The following is a 17,856-nucleotide window of genomic DNA, read 5'->3' as shown; positions in this document are numbered from 1 at the left end:
GATTGATATAATTAATGAGCAAATTAATGAGAAGTGAGCAAATTTATGAGCAAAATTTGCTCATTAAATTTTCATCACGTAATACTTTATTGCAGTCATTCGAGTAGTTTCTGCGCCACAATTTTCTCACCAATTTATTCGTGATTAAATTGTGATAAAAAGTAGTGCTAATACCTACTATTTATCGCGCACGAGATGGAGAAAGGACAAAAGACGTTGAAAAAGATCGGTGAAGAGGATAAGTAAGAAAAAAGCTAAACAAAAACGTGTTCGATCTACATTTTATATTCCTTCATAAATTTCTAGGATTTCGTGGACAAATGAGATGATGGCCGAATTAATTGAGGCTGTGCATCAGGAAACCGTCATTTTGGACTACAACTGCAGGGAATACAAAAATAGAGGCAGCCGATCTGATGGTTTTCAGGCCATTTGCGACAAAGTGAGTCACCAATCGCCGGAACTCACACCTCAGTCGGGATTTTGGTGATATTGTCTCCTTCATTTTCGTAGTCTTCTTTTGAAAATAAAGCCCTACGATTTGAAGCAGCTCTTTAAATTCCTCCGAAGTCATCCGGAGAAAATTATTATGTCCAAAAAAATCGCCCCAGATAATTTCAACGACACCATGTGAAGGTCGCGTTGGGAACCAATCTCTCGCCCACAACCTCCTTCTTGCTTAGCGGATCCATTTGCACTACATTAAAGTAGTGTACAAAAGAAAACTTCCTCTTCTTCACTAAAATGGCACATTTTCGTTCAAACGACTGATATGCTTCAAAAACAAGAACACTCATCTGACAACCCGTGTGCCATCGTGATATTGAGCAATTCTAGCAATGTGTCCTGACTAAATCAGTGATTTCGAGTGCTTCTAGAAGTTTTAATGAGCAACTTTTCACTTTAACTTTAATGTGAAATTTTCTAGTGTGATAACTCCAGTAACTTAATAATGTATTCGTCTTTTACAGACGTTTTTCTTCGTCCGAATTTCGATGTGTCCGACTTTTAAAAAGTTATACTATCTCTTTCCAAATAGAGTACAATAGTGTACTTACAGTGGCGACAATATAAATAGCACAGTTTCAGGTACTGTAATATATGCCTCATTTTTGAAAAATTTATGCTTTTAATTGATGAAACTAATCATAATAAATGAACTTGTATATAATTGCATTTTGACTATGAAGAAAAAAACCAAAGGTTCTATCAAAAAGTTTAGTACTGTAAAAAATCCTTAAAAAGACATTAATATAGCACACCCTATAAGTAGGAATGGTTATCGACTTCTACTTCAAGTACCTTACGAATTCTATTTAAAGTTGAAATTTTGATTAATTAGTACTTCATTAAGTAGCTTTTGGCAAAAAGAACGCTTAACAACGAAGAATGAATAAGGAAATTAAGATTAAACACTATTCTATTTAATGTGATTGCATTTCATGTAGTTCAAAGCTGTTCCAAATTACCCACATTCGAGTGATTTATCTTGCGGTCAACCCTTTTCTACAAATTCAATTTTCAAGTCCAGAATGTCAATTTTGTTCTGATTTAACCACTTTTAATAATCCTTGGCAGTATATTTGAGATCATTAGAGCTTTGCTAAAACTTAAAAACCAAAGGCAAATTCTTTTCGATGAAAGATTACATGACTATTCCAAGGATGTACTTGTAAACAAATTGGTATATATTGCCTCAATTCCCATATAGAAAACCATACACCACTCCGTAAAAAGTAACCCCATACTATAAATGTAGCACTGCTAAATTTCACGTTCTTAATATTGTATTTCAAGGACAATCTTTTTTTTACTTTTTAGAGACATCTAATGTTTTGTTATGTCAAATCCAAAAATATTAAACAGGAATACAAAGGTTCAAAAAATATTTTTCCAGAATGACAGGTGCTTCTGCACATGTACTTTAATAAAAACTAAACAACAGGTGCGCTTTCGTTTAAATACTAACTTTGTATACGTCTGGGAAGACTTCTAAACCGGATATTTTTACATAATTGACTTTGAGTAATGCTCATAGAAGTTACTTTCTTCACATCTTGTTTAATTTGTCATTTTTTATTCGGTATAAGAAAAAAATCAATTTTATTATTACAAACAATGTCAGAAATCTTCTCTAGAAGATCAGCCTAGCCAAATATAATCAAGTTTGGCAAAGCTTTGGAAAGGTTCTAAGTAAATACTGCAACGTGAAATCAAAATCAATTAACTGACCAAATGTCAATATTTTACTGATCAAATCTTTATATTTAAACTGACTAAAATCGGTTATGAAGTTGATCTTTTTACCTACTGATAATACAGATTCACTGACCACTCCAATATTTTTACTGATTAAACCTATTTTTACCGATCATTTTTACCAAAGAAAAATTATGTTGAAGAACTGTCGTAAAATCAAGCAGGTATCCTATTTGTGATCTATGCGTGCCAAAATGTGCACATGCAACGTTTAGGTTCGATTTTATAGGATTTCACCTCGAACGATAGAAGCGGCGATTGTAAAGATTTCCAGCTAATCTTTGAGGAGTAAAGAATTGAAAATGGCTGCAGCAGATTGTGGAGCATTTTATTAAACTCAGTAAAAATTAATTGAAAAAGATAATTAGCACGGAAATAATAATTTTTTAACGCATAAAAATGGTAAATTTGTCTTGACAGAAAGGAAATTAAGAAAGTTATGAACAATGTCAACAACTAAATTAAATTGATTTTGCCGTTTTCTACTTATGAAAATAAACTATTTAATTAACTAAAAATGTTTATCCCCCTGAAAACTGATGCGATAAAAGTGATGCGAAAACATAATGCGATAAATAGGTGAGACTCATTTGATTTTTCAGGTCAATTAAAAAGTTTAGAAGTTCTTTTTGCACAAGTTTTGTATTGATTCATGATTTATTACTTTTTAACCTTTTTAACTGCAATATTTTAGTATTCGTTTTATGTCGTCCGTATTTTGCTACATGAGGATTTATTTGAAAAACTTTTGTTTTAGCTGCACAAAAACTACCATTTCAGCTTTTGTATTCCTTTCAGGCATTTTATGTGAATTTATTTTCTCACACGATAACTTCCGCAACTTTTATGTAGAAAATATGGAGCAAATTTTTATATTAATTTTTTGATTATTATTTATTGATTCAGTGACCTGGGAATAATAAAACAACATGATAATAATTACTATCTCTTAAGATATCCACAAAATTGTAACACATATGGGAAACTGGGGCTAAATTAGATTGCTAAGTTAAATGTTGTAGTTTTGATTATAAAGAAAATACTGAGTTAATCACTACTTAATCAAAATTAATATACATTTTTTTGTTTACTGAAATATTTTTCAATTTACCTAATTCAATCAGTTCTCTTTTAATCGCCCATATTATAATAATAATGAAAATTTTAAAATGTACTCACGGTCACAATGTACTTGGGACGGAATTGATAGGCACCGAAGAAGCCAAAGATCACGAAAATTATGTGGAAAAAGTTCACAAGAATCGGTGCCCACATGTAGCCCAGGAAGTCCATAACTTGTCGCTCGATGATGGTGAGCTGAAAAGGGGACATAGATATATTTAAAAAAAAAAAAGTATTAATATTATATATTAGTATTGAAAATTGGATTATAAAAAAAATACTCTATGGAGTCAATGACCATTGCGAAAACCACAAGAACACAAATTGTTTAAAATGCAGGAAGAAGTATATCTTCTTTCATTCCCTTCGTCGTCATTTTCATTCTTCACAGTCATATTTTTTAATTTGCAGTTTAGCCATTTGAAAAACGACGAAACGAGCATTCATCAAAAAAGCAAGAGAGAAAGATGACAAGAATTGGGTCAGAGAAATGTACAGCCGGAGTGGAATTCTTGGTGAGGCGCGAAAACAACGAACAAGTCGAAAATTCTCAAACAAAATACTCTCTACTCTAATGCGCCTTCGCACTAAAAATAAAGCATAGCACATCTCTTACAAGACAATAAATTCTTTCGCGTTCAACACATAAATATTTAGAGTGTGGCAAAATACAGCATATTTTTTTTTCTTTCTCCAATTTATAATTTACAAACACATGAAAACACATAGCTTCTTACTCTCTCATCAATCAAGATGATTGAAGAAGAAAAAATCGCGTCTCTGGACTTGAATTTATATGTTTAAAGTGAGAGTTTAATCGATATAAATTAAAAGAGTCACTCTACAACGTATTGAACTCAATTGAATTGAACTATTTGCTTGGGATGAATGGAATTTCCTGATACACACTTGAAAAACAAAACAAGACTATAATGTGCAGAAAAAATATCAAACATTGATGGTAAATTTATTTATATACTGTATCATCTCTCTCTTCAGGTGTTTTATCAATGAGAACTGAGAACTAGTTATATTGCTCGCATTCGAAGGGAGAGCAGTATTACAATCTCATGATTTTGTGTTACCTATCTGTACACAACTATAACCCCCACTAAGCCAGTGAATCTAATACTGTGATAAACTTGATAAGAATTTGAAGTTTTGTATTAAAAATTATGCTTGTTTAATTTGGCTGATAAGTAATCTTAATTTCAAACGGTAGGAAAAAAAGATTCTTCCTACTTTATCTTTTCTAAATCGCAAATTAAATTTTTCTAGAAGACGTAGGGGAGACCGGGGTACAATTAGCCAGGGGTAGAAGTAGACAGTGCATTTTTCTCGTTTCCCTTAAAATGTACCTTGAGCAAAGTATTTTTTAATGAAAGTAGGAACACATCCCCATATTCCCAGAAATATTTATAAGTCTGATCCTGTTATCCAACAATTTAGAAGCATTTTTATAAAATGGGTATAAAATTGTAAGTTTGATGTTACAGTTTTTGGCCCAGCATTTGGTTTTCTAAGTTGTTAGTCAAAATCTTTTAGTTTTACTTTGTTTCTGGTTTAATAAAGATAATTAAGAGATATTTTTCACTTGGATAATTATTTCCTTTTTTACATAAGATGATAAACACTGAAACAGCCTTCGGGGAAGATGTAGCCACTCTTCCGTGGCGGGATTAAAAATTAAAACTATTGATGATTTTTCACTAATACATGGATAATTGTTAGATGAAAAAGTACTATTGATATTCCAAGCAATATTGCCATTCGGATGAACAATTTGTGAAATAGATTTTTTCAGGATGTTTGCATCAATTTTGTCGCAAATACAAAAAAGTTATAAAAAAAGTCGACTAAAGCCTTTTTCTTTAGTTTTAAGTGACATATTCAGCACCAGAGGGCTTCAGTGTATCAAGCGAAACAATATTTGGTAAATATCTCCAGTTTAGTCTGGAAAACTGGTGGCAATTTACCCCAAAAGTGGCTATATCTATCTAGGCCGGGGCAAGTGTAGCCAATGTGTCATACTTTTTTCATTATCCTTTCTAGAAAAAGTCAAGGATTTTAGAGCTTTGAACTACACTGTTTCATATAGCCAATATCTTAATGCTACGTATGAAACATAAAAATATTAGACAAACCTTATCACTTTTTCACAAATCATGCGCGAAAAAAAGGCTTATTTGCTGGCTAAAAGTACCCCGGTTTCCCCTACTTCTTAATCAATTTCCTTAAAATTTAGTTTACTTGAAAGATCTTTGTGTTTTTAAGGAGTTACGTGGGTCAAGAAGACTAAAATAAACATAATATTTTCCCTATTATTTTTTCAGCATTAATGAAATAAATTATTTTAATTCAAGCTCTTATGTATATAAAAGTACAAACTTTAAAACTATATTTTTTAAAATTCTCATGTAAACATTTTAAAAATTCAGCCCTTTTGAGACATGATTTATGGGGATTTTTTTTTTAAGAAAAGATACTTTTTGGTGGACAAGATTTTTCGGAATTGGTTCATCTGAAATCCAGAAACCAAATATTTCCCTTTAACTAATAAAGTCAAACTAGTCTCTGAGGATTTTATGTTTACTTGATCACAACTTATTCTACAGGATGAAACTTGGTGTAAAATACGTCAAAAATGGTTTTTTTTTGTATGAAATTCCCCCAAAAACTCAAATTTCATTGTTTTCAGTTATAATTCGTTCAAGAATTAGTTTCAAGGCTTCTGCACATTAGGAGCAATTTTCGTCAAAAATTACATTTTTGATAGAATTGTGACGTTTTCATCTATCTACAGCAATGCAGACAATTTCCTTCAAAAGGCAATTTTTGATTAAAATTCCGCCCAATGTCTTAACTCCATCAGTTAACACGAAATACTTGGTTTTTTGATTTCAGATGGACTAGTTCCGAGAAATCTTGTCCACCGAAATGTATAGTTCTTTTCAAAAAATTCTACAAAAAACTAGCCCTAGAAGCTGAATTTTCAAAATTTTTAAATGAAAATTCAGAAAATATAATTTAAATGTTATACTTACATGCTTAATGGCCTCTACACACTAGAGAAATTTATGTACATATTGAAGTTTTTTTTATACAAATGTAGGGAATTTGCTTCAATATGGACATAAATTTCTCTAGTGTGTAGAGGCCATAATAGCTTACATTAAATATTTCTTTTATTATTTAAAAAAAAATGCTGATTTTTGTTAATTTTAACCTACGTAACCCCTTAAGAAATTAAATTAATTGAAAGAGAATAAGTAAATCATATGTATCGACTCGACGAAAATTGACTCATTACCTCAAAATAAAATATATTTCTAGAATGTTTTGCTGCCTTTTACGAATTATCTTCTGCAATATGTGTACCATTAGTAACTAATCCAACATATTTTGCCAAATATAGGGGAAACTGGGGCACCACCAAACAGGGGTACCATCAAACACTGCGATTTTTTAAATAGGTATAAGATTTCAGAGAATGAGACTTACATGAAATCATAGATACTATAGGGATGCTTGCCCAGCGAAAGAATGATCCACATAATTCAAGTAGTTTAGAAATGAGAATCTTTTTTCGTAAAATTGTGAGATTTTGATAATTTTAGTCATTTATATATCTACCTGAAAAATAAAACTGAAATAAGTTACATCAAATTTCACTACACCAGTACTTTCCTACATGTTTTGGGATAATATTTATGTATCTACTAAAGAAATTAATGTTCACATTTTTTTAAAGAATATAAAATACATCACAAAACAGAGTTTGGGGCACCAACAAACAGGCAAATTTCTCACGATTGCAGATGTCGCGAGCGTAGCTTGAATGGCAAAATTTTTCCTCTTATCTTTCTTACTCTTCATCTCCCTCTTTGTTCGATTTCTGAAATTTCTATCCATTCATGGGTTTTTCATTCAAGACTCAGGAGAAATTTAGTTTCAAGAACCCAATTTTGCATTAAATGATTCTTAAATGATTTTAATCAAGGATTGACGAATGATTTCTCGATTTTATTACAAATAATCAGAAGAGCGCGCAAAATTTCAACTTTAGGTGTAGTGTTTGCCACGATTTTAGTGGCGCTGCTTTCCATTCAGAAGTCGAATGTTGTCAAAATGATGAAAAATCCATTGAAAAATATGTTCGGTGTGCAGTGCTTTAGTTTTTGGCTATTTTGGTTATTTATTCTAAATTTTGCAGTGCTTTTTTTTTTAGAATTATTTACATTTTCAATACCTTCTTTATAATTAAGAGTTGTAGTGAATGCCCAAAATAACTTCAATGTGTGAGAAAAACAGGTGTTTTTTGGTGCCCCAGAAAGTGTTTATTGGTACCCCGGGTGGTTGGAAAAAAGTGAAAAATGCATGATGATACAATTTTCCTTTTTACGGAAAATTGAAGTGCTTCACATCATCCTTGTATACATTAATATGCAGCCTATACCTAAGACTATAACATGGGGTAAGCAACATTTTTCTAAAGTTCACAGTTTTCTTAGGAAATTCAGTGAAAATCGCATCTTTCAAAAGTGTTTGGTGGTACCCCAGTTTCCCCTAATAAGTAAAAAGGAGCGAATAATTTTCAGGAAATAACGTTATTATTCGATTACGATCTGGCCTTCAGAATGAATAGTTCACTTACCACGAACACTGTTTATTTCTTGATAAATAACTTATAAGGTAAAGTACCCTTACTCGACCGGGTTCCTCTATTCGACCGGTGGGTCAATTTTTAAATATTTGATGGTGAATTTCATCAATTTCTATGAATTTGTCACTGATTCGTATTATTTAAAGAATAATTGACCTATAATGTTAGATCATACACAAAATATTATAGCAAATATAATTAAATTGAATAAATAAATCTACCGGTCGAATAGAGGAACCGGTCGAATAAAGGGTACTTTACCTTAGTTAGTTGATAATATTTTATAGATAATTTCCGTATTGATTTACATCAATTTCGAACGATTCAAAATTAATTTTACTCTGTCTCTTGGTGTCACAAAATAACCAATAAATATCATTGCGAAAATAACTTTTGAAGACATACCAGGTGATTTGATTCACAAATTCGAGCACTCAGTGAAGTCTTATACAATTCGCTACATGTTTTATCGTCATTATTGGTTATTCCCTCTACATTTGTTTTTCCAGAGTTGATACAACTTTTTAAAATTCTATCAAGAAAAAAGATAGAAGAAAAGTTTGAAATTTTACACGCAGATAAGACTTCAGATTTAAAATTTAGCTTTATGCCTTGCGTTAATTTTTAAAAAAGAAATATTTTTGAGATTTTTTTAACTTAGTATCGTATATTTATAGCAATTAAATAAAGATATTTCGAAAAAATACTGCAATTGCTTTTTATTTCGAAAAACCAGACCTTCGGGAAATAAGCTAAACCTCAAATCTGAAAACCATATTATTCCATATTCTAAAATTTTAATCTTTTATCTTAGGTTTCTCAAAATCAGTTGTTTCCCCATAATTATTCTGCTATTTATTATAAACTTTAATACAGAATTAAAATTACTTCAAAATAATTGCACAACATTTTCCATGGTATAAATAAAATCAATAACCTTCCTATAGTAAAAAAAAACTCTTCTGCAGAGCATGAATATCAAACGTTCTTTTCATTTAATGTCTTCTTGTTTTTGCCACCACTGCATCCCTTTTAAATTATTAATTTCTGTGAAAGCTCGAATTGCTTTCATTGACAAAAAAAAAAACCGAATGACTTTGGTCAATATTTACGAGAAAAAGAAAAAAAACTACTACAAGATAGTCTGAATAATTGAAGAGAGGAGAAAACAGAAAACTTTCAACAGGTGTTTCATGTTGTCTCAAATTTCTCCTTTTACTATATATTTTTATCCATAACCAATTTTATTGGAGTAACGCACTAAAGTCTTTAAAGTCTTCTGCAATTGCCTAAAGAAATAAGAAACAAAAAAAACTCTTGAAAATTACAAAGTAGAAGAACGCAGAGAAGAAAATTCGCTTCATTGAACATTTAGGCTTTAGAAGGCTCTGTCATGTATTCATTTTCATTTATCTATTCTCTTGGATTGTCTTATTAGTTCTCCTCTAATATTCTTTTTGTTCATAATATACTATTTTGAAGAAGCGACAATAGTCTCCACCTTCTCGCTCATTGTTTCGTTCCGCATCGACAATTTCTTGTACAAACAGTATCATTTTCTTTAGGGGGACATCGAGGTCTCAACATTACGTCTCTCACCGCGTCAATAAACAAGAAATATTCTCAATGACAATATTTCTTGGAATTTCTCTCTCATGGTCTCACTTTTGACTTCATCTCAGCACAAAAAGCCATAAAACTCCCAATGAAAGTACACCAGGCATATTGAATAATAAACTTGCAGAGATGCAGCTTTTATGCAGATGAAAAAAAAAGACCACAATGAAACATTAATGTATTCTCTTGCAGTTTTGCAAATTTTTCTCATTTTATTATCTAACGCACAATGATTTTCAAGGTTTTTCATCATTCATCACGCTCCCATTATTTCCTATTGAAGTTTTAATATTTTGGGGGAAATAATCCATCAAAGATAAGTTATCAAACACAAAAAAATGAAATATTATAATCAATAGCTTTTTATTTCCCACAAATGAAAGTTTTCGCACATAAACGTGCCATAAAACTCGATGATAAGTTTTATTGCATCCTTTTATTAAAATAGCAAAGCGTCCTAGTTTTTTAGTTTGCTTGAACTTACGAGATAGAGCTCTCAGCGAACTATCTTATATAGGACAGTTTTTGGATACATATATATACCGTTTTTATTAAAGATTTAAACTGGTACATAATATACCAGAAAACTATCCGAAAATTGAAAAATTTTGAAGAAGTATTTTAATGCTTTGTCCTTTTAGCATAAAGCAATCTTAATCTCTTTAGGTTGTGAAATTAAAATTAAGAAAAACCGGGAAGAAGGAATGAATTGATTTAATAGACATTTTTAAAAAACATTTGTAAAATATTATTAGCGTCAATATTCCCGGCTGTTTTCAACGTCAATTGAAACTGTTTCTTGTTGCTTCAAAAAAAAATCCGTATATTCGGGAATATTAAAAAAGTTCCTAAAGTTAGGCAAAGGTACATAAGTGTATTTGAATAATCGCATAACATGCATAATCTCGATATGCGTAATCTCGGAAACCCCTGTACGTCAAAATGGGTCGCTGTCGAAATCCTGAAAACTAGAATCTTAAACGCCAAAATTCTGAAAAAACACCAAACCCCGAAAGCCAAAATTACGAAGTCCAAATTCCGAATTGAAAAAATGTCATAGCTACTCCCAAGATTGTACCTGCGCTTGCTGAAGGTAAAGGAATTTTTTTGGTCCCTTTAGGATTTTAACTATTCGGAATTCTAATCTTTTCGGGATTTTGGCTTTCGGAATTTTGACTGCCACCGCTAAAAAATCATATCCGAAGATGAATGAAATCGTTTAGGCCAATTTAGAAAAGATAGAAAACCCAAAAAATTAGTGTTGGATCCTAAAAAGGAAGGGAATTGAAAACCGGAAATCTATGTTTTACCGTTTAAGATACACGCAAATTTTAGTTCGAAAAATAAAAGAAAATACTGTGTGCGAGAATATCTAATACATATAAATATGTTATAATATAGCAGTCGCTAAATTAATATAATTTAATTGATTTAATACTGTAAGTTGAATATTTGCAAAGATTTTGAATTGGTACAATCTTAACAATTCAGTAAATGAAAGGAACAGTAAAAAAGACAAAAAAGAATAAATTTGTTTCTCTTTCTGTTCATGTATTTAGTAATTTTGAAAATTTAACATTTTTGGAACACACGTGAATAAATTTTATTTTATTTAAAAAAAATAAATAATGCAAACCCTTATCGATATTTTGTGTCAGTTGATAAATATTATACCTAATTTAGTAATGTTATTTTTAATATTTTTTCACTTTCGTAAATAGAAACAATTCGCTTTTCGATTGAGCTGTTTTGTTCTGGCTTTTCCTAGTCCCATTTTTTATTTATTTTTTTTTTTTAATATTATTACACATCAAAATTAAAATTTTGGACCTGTTTTTAATTTTTGCTTCCTGAAACTAGGGAAAAAGTATCAGACTCACAATTTTTTCAGGAAAGTTGGGATTTAAGACTATCTATTGAAATATATAGCCATAGGTAAGATTCATAAATGAATACGGAAGAAATACGAAGTCTTTGAAGGTAGCGTATGTGCGAACGATCAAAGCTTTCCCCTATTATGATTACATTCAAGAAAATTTTATATATAAAATTTATTTAACAACTTTTTTAATAATAGGAAATCAATTATGAATATCTAAAAATCTTGCTTGACGGAAAGCCCAATCTATCTTTACATATAACGTGTTGTGGAAGTATTATTATTATATTTTTGTTAATATGTTACAAGTAATAAGAATTAAAGTGTAAATAAGCTTGTTTATCGGACAAAAACCTTGGGAGTTTGCAAGACCAAAAGCATGATCACCTAAAGTCATATATTTTTAACCCTTTAAGAGCGATTGGAACACCGGTGTTCCATAAAGAAAATAATTTTTCCTTGCTACCTAAAGTTATTTTTTCTTATGTTTACGTAATTGCAAAGTAGAAGGTTGAAGTAATCTAGGATATTTTTTTGCAAGTTTCCAGTTATTTTCTATATTAGTAAATTTTAAAGCTTAAAAATGACCAATTTTTAAATTTTCGTATTGAAAATTGATTTTAATTTCTTTTTATATTTACAATTTTTTTAAGCAAAACCGTTGTGGTAAAAGAAACTACAGTACTCAAACATAATATTTTTCTTTAGAGTGAAAATTATCAGTCATTAGTATCGTCAGAAAAATTACGTAAGTTTTTCGGGTATTTTGGTCTCTACCGTTCATACAGACAAGAAATACACCAAATTACACATCGTTGGATTTTCTAATGTTAGACGTAAGACCTTTTACGGATTTTGTATATCAGATTCATTTTTATTGCTAATTTTCGGTCAGCTAAAACTGTCTCGTAGTTAAAGGGTTAAAACCTTTTTTGTCTTCTTAGACCCTTGAGACTAGATCGACTAGACAGACTTGTGGCTTAAACCGAGAGGCGGCTTAGTGGGAAACAGGATGAGAATGCAATCTAATCATCATTTTGATTGTAATTACGTTAAGCCGTCTCTAGGTTTAACTCTTTCACGTCATTAGGGTCATATAAGACCCGGGGAAAAAAGATTTTTTTTTTACTATTTACATTAATTATCTGTTTGTGCACGATATCATAATAGAAGGCTGTAAGATTCTTGACTAATTTTCTGAAGATTCCAGATATTTAGGAAATGAAAATATTTGAGATCAAAAATCACGAATTTCGAACTAGGTGAAATGACTTTTCTTTTTCAAAATTTTTTATATTCATTTATTTTTTCCAGCAATAACTTCTTTAGAAACACAAAATAGAATATCCAAAGATTGTATATTGCATATTTTAATATAATAAACTACTCTCAATTTTCCAGAAAAACGTGTAGAATTTTCCGGGTCATATATGACCCTATTGTCGGCAAGGGTAAAAGTTTATGAAAGCGTTTTCGTGCCAACAATGTAGTTGGGACAGTTGGGACATTGTTTTTCTTTGTGAAATCCAGTAGTAAAATATCTTGCTCCTGGACATTTCATCTTATATCTGATGAATTATAACATATTTTGCAATATTTTAGAGTATTCTGCAAGCGTCTCATACTGTGCAATTGTATTGTGTGTGAATAAATATGTAGATAAGTTTATTTTTGCCAAATACCACTCAAAATATTGTGACAGTGACTGTTCAAGGGATTACCAGGAAGATTCCTTGAATACCAGGAGTACAGTGTTCATCAAAACAATCCAGTTTGCCATGGTTTTGGCCAAATTAATAACTTCAAGCAAAAAAAAACTCTTAGAAATCCCGTGATAGATTTTGAAAATGGTATGTATACTTCCCTTGCCGACAATAGGGTCATATATGACCCGGAGTTTTCCCGACTTTTCACGCAATGGAATTTTTTTCCTCTCAGAACTATTATACTTAATCATAAAGCAATAGGAAAAACTGAACTTTACATGAATTCACTTGCTGAATAAAAGTGTGACGCGAAAGAGTTAAACGAAAGATCTGTCCAGCACATTACACTAATGCGACACTTATTAAGTTCCTGGAAAAATTTTTTAACCAAATTTAAAATAGAATTTAAAAAAAAAAAGAAAGAGCAAAGTAATTGAATAGAAAATTCAAACGCATCTGTTATGTCTTTAACTCTTTCCGGACCGAAGCATATGCTGCAAGCCAATTTCATCATTTTTTAATCAAAAATATCTAAGCTCAGGAATTAATTGAGGTCATACAAAAAATATCTTACATTTGGACATCTTTATAGTTTCTAATCATCCACAAGAATCGGATTTTTATCAATTCTGAATAATTAAAAAAGATTGTTTTTCACAGAACATTCATATGCTGCTTTGGGTACTCAGAGTCCCAAAAGAGACGAAAGAGTTAAGAAGTATTAAAAAGACAACAAGTCCCTGAATTATTTATTTTCTTTCGAGATGCGAAATTCAAAAGTTTTGTCTTGATCAAAATAATGTTGTCCAGACAACGGACGGCAGGTGAGCAATTCTCTGACTCATTCAACCAAAGAGGCGATAAACTACAAAATTCCAGGGATACCACATAGTCATAGAGAGAATCTCTTGGCAAATTCAGTAGTTTGACTTTCATTTCCAGAGAAATGAACAATTTATTCTCCCACTCAGTGGCATTTCCCACGATTCTTAAGTATCTTCTATATGGATTCTTGAACTTGTCCACGGAAGCGGAACTAATATATTTCATGAAGAGGGACAAAAAGAAACAGAAGGTAGTTCAGTTCTGATTTTAGCCTAATGGTGAGGGATCACGGAGTAGTTGGGGAATATTATGAGTATCCCGATAAGATCACATTTGAGGGTTTGCTATATCTTTTTCTTCTCTCCACTTGCATTTGCTTATCTCCTTTCCTTTCACTCGGTTTCTCTGCGAAATGTTCAGAGATAAAGAGAATGAGTTGTCCAGCAAAATGATATCATATCTTGCTCTGTCGAGGTAAAGCTTTTCTTAGGCAATTGAGGAAGTCTGTGGGCAAAGGCTATAAAGCAATTTTTACAAGAAAGTGGCCAAAGTGGCCATTCCGGAGAGCATTGTACAAGACGCGCGTCTCATGACCTCATTCAGTGCAAATGACACGGATTTCCTACAGAGAGTCCCTCTTAGAAACTTACCAATTGCAGGATGCATATCGCCAGCAAATAGTGTCTCCTCGTGCACGATCCCATGACATTATTGTCTCTCAATCTCTGCTCTCCTCATTACATATCCGCTAAAATGGCAAAAATGTTCTTTTGATGGCAAGAAAGCCACTTGTTTCGTTCATTGTTGGTGGTTCACTTGTTTTTAAACACACTTTTCATTCACTTTTTTGGCCACTTTTCTGTAAACAAAATACACCAATTTGCACCAAAGCACCTACATTTTCTCGCAAATACGCAATTTTGTCACTACGATTGCGGATATTCCGTGAAAAAGCTTAAAATTCAGAAGGCACTTGCTAACACAGGAAATCGCAGTGAAGTCTCGAGCACAACTGTTTTTTTTCGGAGTCAGTGATATACCCTGTAGCGATTATTTTACACAGTTAGGAGAAAGGTAGGACATGTCTGATACTATAATGATAATTATCCATTGTCGTCAAACAATATTTTGAATAAAAATTTAAAATTGCCATAATTATTAAACAGTGCAATAGAATTTTCCAGATAATTTTATGCCAAAAGATGCTGTGAAGTACCAGTGTATTATTTATAAAAACTAATAGGCTTTTGGAAAACTACATTTATCACATTTATCATTGGAAAAAAATATGAAAATTTTTTACACCATTTTTATAGGGTTCTTGGTTTCAGTTCGAATTAGAAAACTTCGGATTTTCATCTATGCGACACCAACGCCTCTAGTGGCAGTTTTATTTTGTATTTAAAAAAAAACGTACAAAAACCAGAATTTATTTTTTTCCTTTTACAGGAAATACCGCGAACACAAAGCAATTTACAAAAAAATAAAAAAGAAATCTTAATATTCAAATGGCTTTTTTCTAAAGGTGTCTACACATTATGAGAAATTTCTATATAAAATATTATCTTCAAGAAGCGTGTGTCTAAAAAATTTGCCTACTAGAGTAAATTTTTGACAAAAGATGGGCTTTTGAAGAAAATTTGTCTAAAGGCGTCTACACATTGAGAGCAATTTTCGTCAAAAATTGTGTTTTTGACAGAAATTTGATGTTTCCCCCTACAACGCTGCAGGGAATTTCCTTCAAAAAAGCAATTTTTGACAAAAGATTCTCCCAATGTGTAGCTGTAGAGACCATGCGCGCAATTTTCGTCAAAAATTGCTTTTTTGAAAAGAAAATTTCCTGCAGGCTGCAGGGCTGTAGGTGGAAACGTCAAAATTTTGTCAAAAATGCATTTTTTCATGAAAATTGTGAGCAATTTGTAGGTAATTTTCAAAAATCATATCCAATTCAAGGTAATTTCAATCAAAACATTTTGAAAGAAAATGACCCGTTACACATTGGAACAAAATTAACTAACCCATTCAGTCAATGTACTGGAAATACTTGAGATAGAATGTTTATATTTTAGGATTAGTTCCTACAGATTAATAGATGAATTTTTTGAAAAGAAAAAAATATCTATTATGGGGGCGCGGGGAGCCCCTGTCAAACACACGTCTTTACGGTCACTGAATTTAAAATCTTTGCATTAATTCATTACAAACTCTATTGATTTAGGGTAAATGTCCTAATTCAAAACCATTTCCAAACGCTTTAACTTTGACAGAAGATTCTACACATTAAGTTTATTTCTTTTCTGAAGAAAATTACATAAATTTGCTCCTTGACTCTTCTAGAATGTTACTGTTTAGTGAAAATTCTTTAGATATAATTTGAAAACTTCTTAAATACAAGAAAAATACGCGAGCGTAAAATGCTTCTATTGGAAACGTATTAATCCAAATGGAGACAAGGGAAAGTTTCTAATTGGAGACAAACAGTGTATGTGAAACCGTGACGAAAGACTTCCAAAACCTTGTTGAGTTGCTCTTGAGTGCAGGATTTGTACCATTTGTACTTATTCCTGGTCTTTTCTCCTTTCCCATCTAAAACAATAAGAAAATCTCTCCAAAAAAATCATATTTCCAGTGTTTCCTATTGAAGCATTTGCAGACAATTCAGATAAACACCTTTTGTTCACGAAATAGGTAATTACAGTCGAGTTCCTCAAATTTGAACTCCTCAAATTTGAATGACGGTTGAGTTCAAAACGTAAAATTTATGAAGAAATTTTTGCAGGGAGTCTGAATTAGAACTATTTTTCTCTGGTGTTTTCTCATTATTATCGTATTCTATTAACTTCTGCAACAAATTCCATTCATTTCAGAATAAATTACATTGATATTTTCTCTAAAGTTATTTATCTTAATTTAGGGAAAGTGAATTTCATATGAATTCCGTTAGGTTTTTGACAATATTGTTCAAATTTGAGGAGTGAGAGTGAGAAATGTCATCTACACCCCCCAAATGTTCAAATTTGAGGAATTCTACTGTATTTCATTTGAAAACTTCACGTACCGTTAACAATAAAGATTAGCAATTGATTTAACTAAAATTAGCCAGAAATATGACATTAAATGTTAAACAAAATGAATAAACAACAGTCATCTCTTTGTGTATTTCATTGGAAAGCATGGTCGATCGATGAAAAATTCGATGGTGAAAAGGTACACTTTTAATTTTTTTGAGAAATTAAGAAATTAAAATTTGTGAATATGAATGGATTTTCGCTTTATTTGGAGCAAAATTAACTAAATAATGAAACTGTGGTATAGAAAATATATAAATATAATAATTTAGTACTGTATTTTTCGTGAAAACAATGACGTTTCCATTTGAAGTAGCGAAAAATTTCCATTTAGAGCAGGTTTTGAATTAGCTTAATTTACCCTAGATTGGATTCCACCAGGAACGGCAGGAACAAACATTTTTCTCGCTTTTTTTTTCAGAAGAGAAACAATAAATTTTCATTAAAAATATTACAAAAGCAAGAGACTTTGGAGTGATAGCATTTTTCTTCAAAAATTTTTGATGAAAAATAAGCCCAATGTGGAGGCATTTCTCTTCAAAAATTCCTTCAAAAATAGAAATTTTTCTCTCAAGAGATTTTGAAATAATTCTTGATGAAATCAGCTGCAATGTGTAGACACCTTAAAGGCCTCTACACACTAGGAGCCAGTTTCTTTAAAAAATGTTTTTTTAAAGAAAACTTCCCCTATTATTTTGGTTAGAAGCGTCAAATTTT

At 31.2% G+C, this 17,856-nt stretch overlaps 1 protein-coding gene across 3 annotated transcripts in view; it reads right to left on the bottom strand.

Moving 5' to 3' along the window:
* LOC129801403 (sodium/potassium-transporting ATPase subunit beta-1-interacting protein) overlaps window positions 1-15,105 on the bottom strand; it is a 30,835-nt gene extending 15,730 nt beyond the window's left edge. For 2 of the 3 annotated variants that reach the window (XR_008751691.1, XM_055846377.1), the window contains exons 1-2: window positions 14,722-15,099; window positions 3,439-3,576 (exon numbers count right to left, since the gene is read on the bottom strand). Coding sequence is in view for 2 of the 3 variants with exons in the window: in XM_055846377.1 (XP_055702352.1) it covers window positions 3,439-3,576; window positions 14,722-14,775 (192 nt within the window). In the remaining variant the exon portion in view is untranslated. Of the gene's footprint in view, window positions 1-3,438; window positions 3,577-14,721 lie in introns of all 3 variants that reach the window. The other variant, XM_055846378.1, reaches the window with a different exon arrangement.
* Between the last annotated feature and the right edge of the window lie 2,751 nt (window positions 15,106-17,856).

This window comes from Phlebotomus papatasi, chromosome 2, assembly GCF_024763615.1.
Source record: "Phlebotomus papatasi isolate M1 chromosome 2, Ppap_2.1, whole genome shotgun sequence".
NCBI lineage: Eukaryota > Metazoa > Arthropoda > Insecta > Diptera > Psychodidae > Phlebotomus > Phlebotomus papatasi.
Note: the sequence above shows the minus strand (reverse complement) of the source record. Positions and strands in the feature narration are given on the sequence as shown.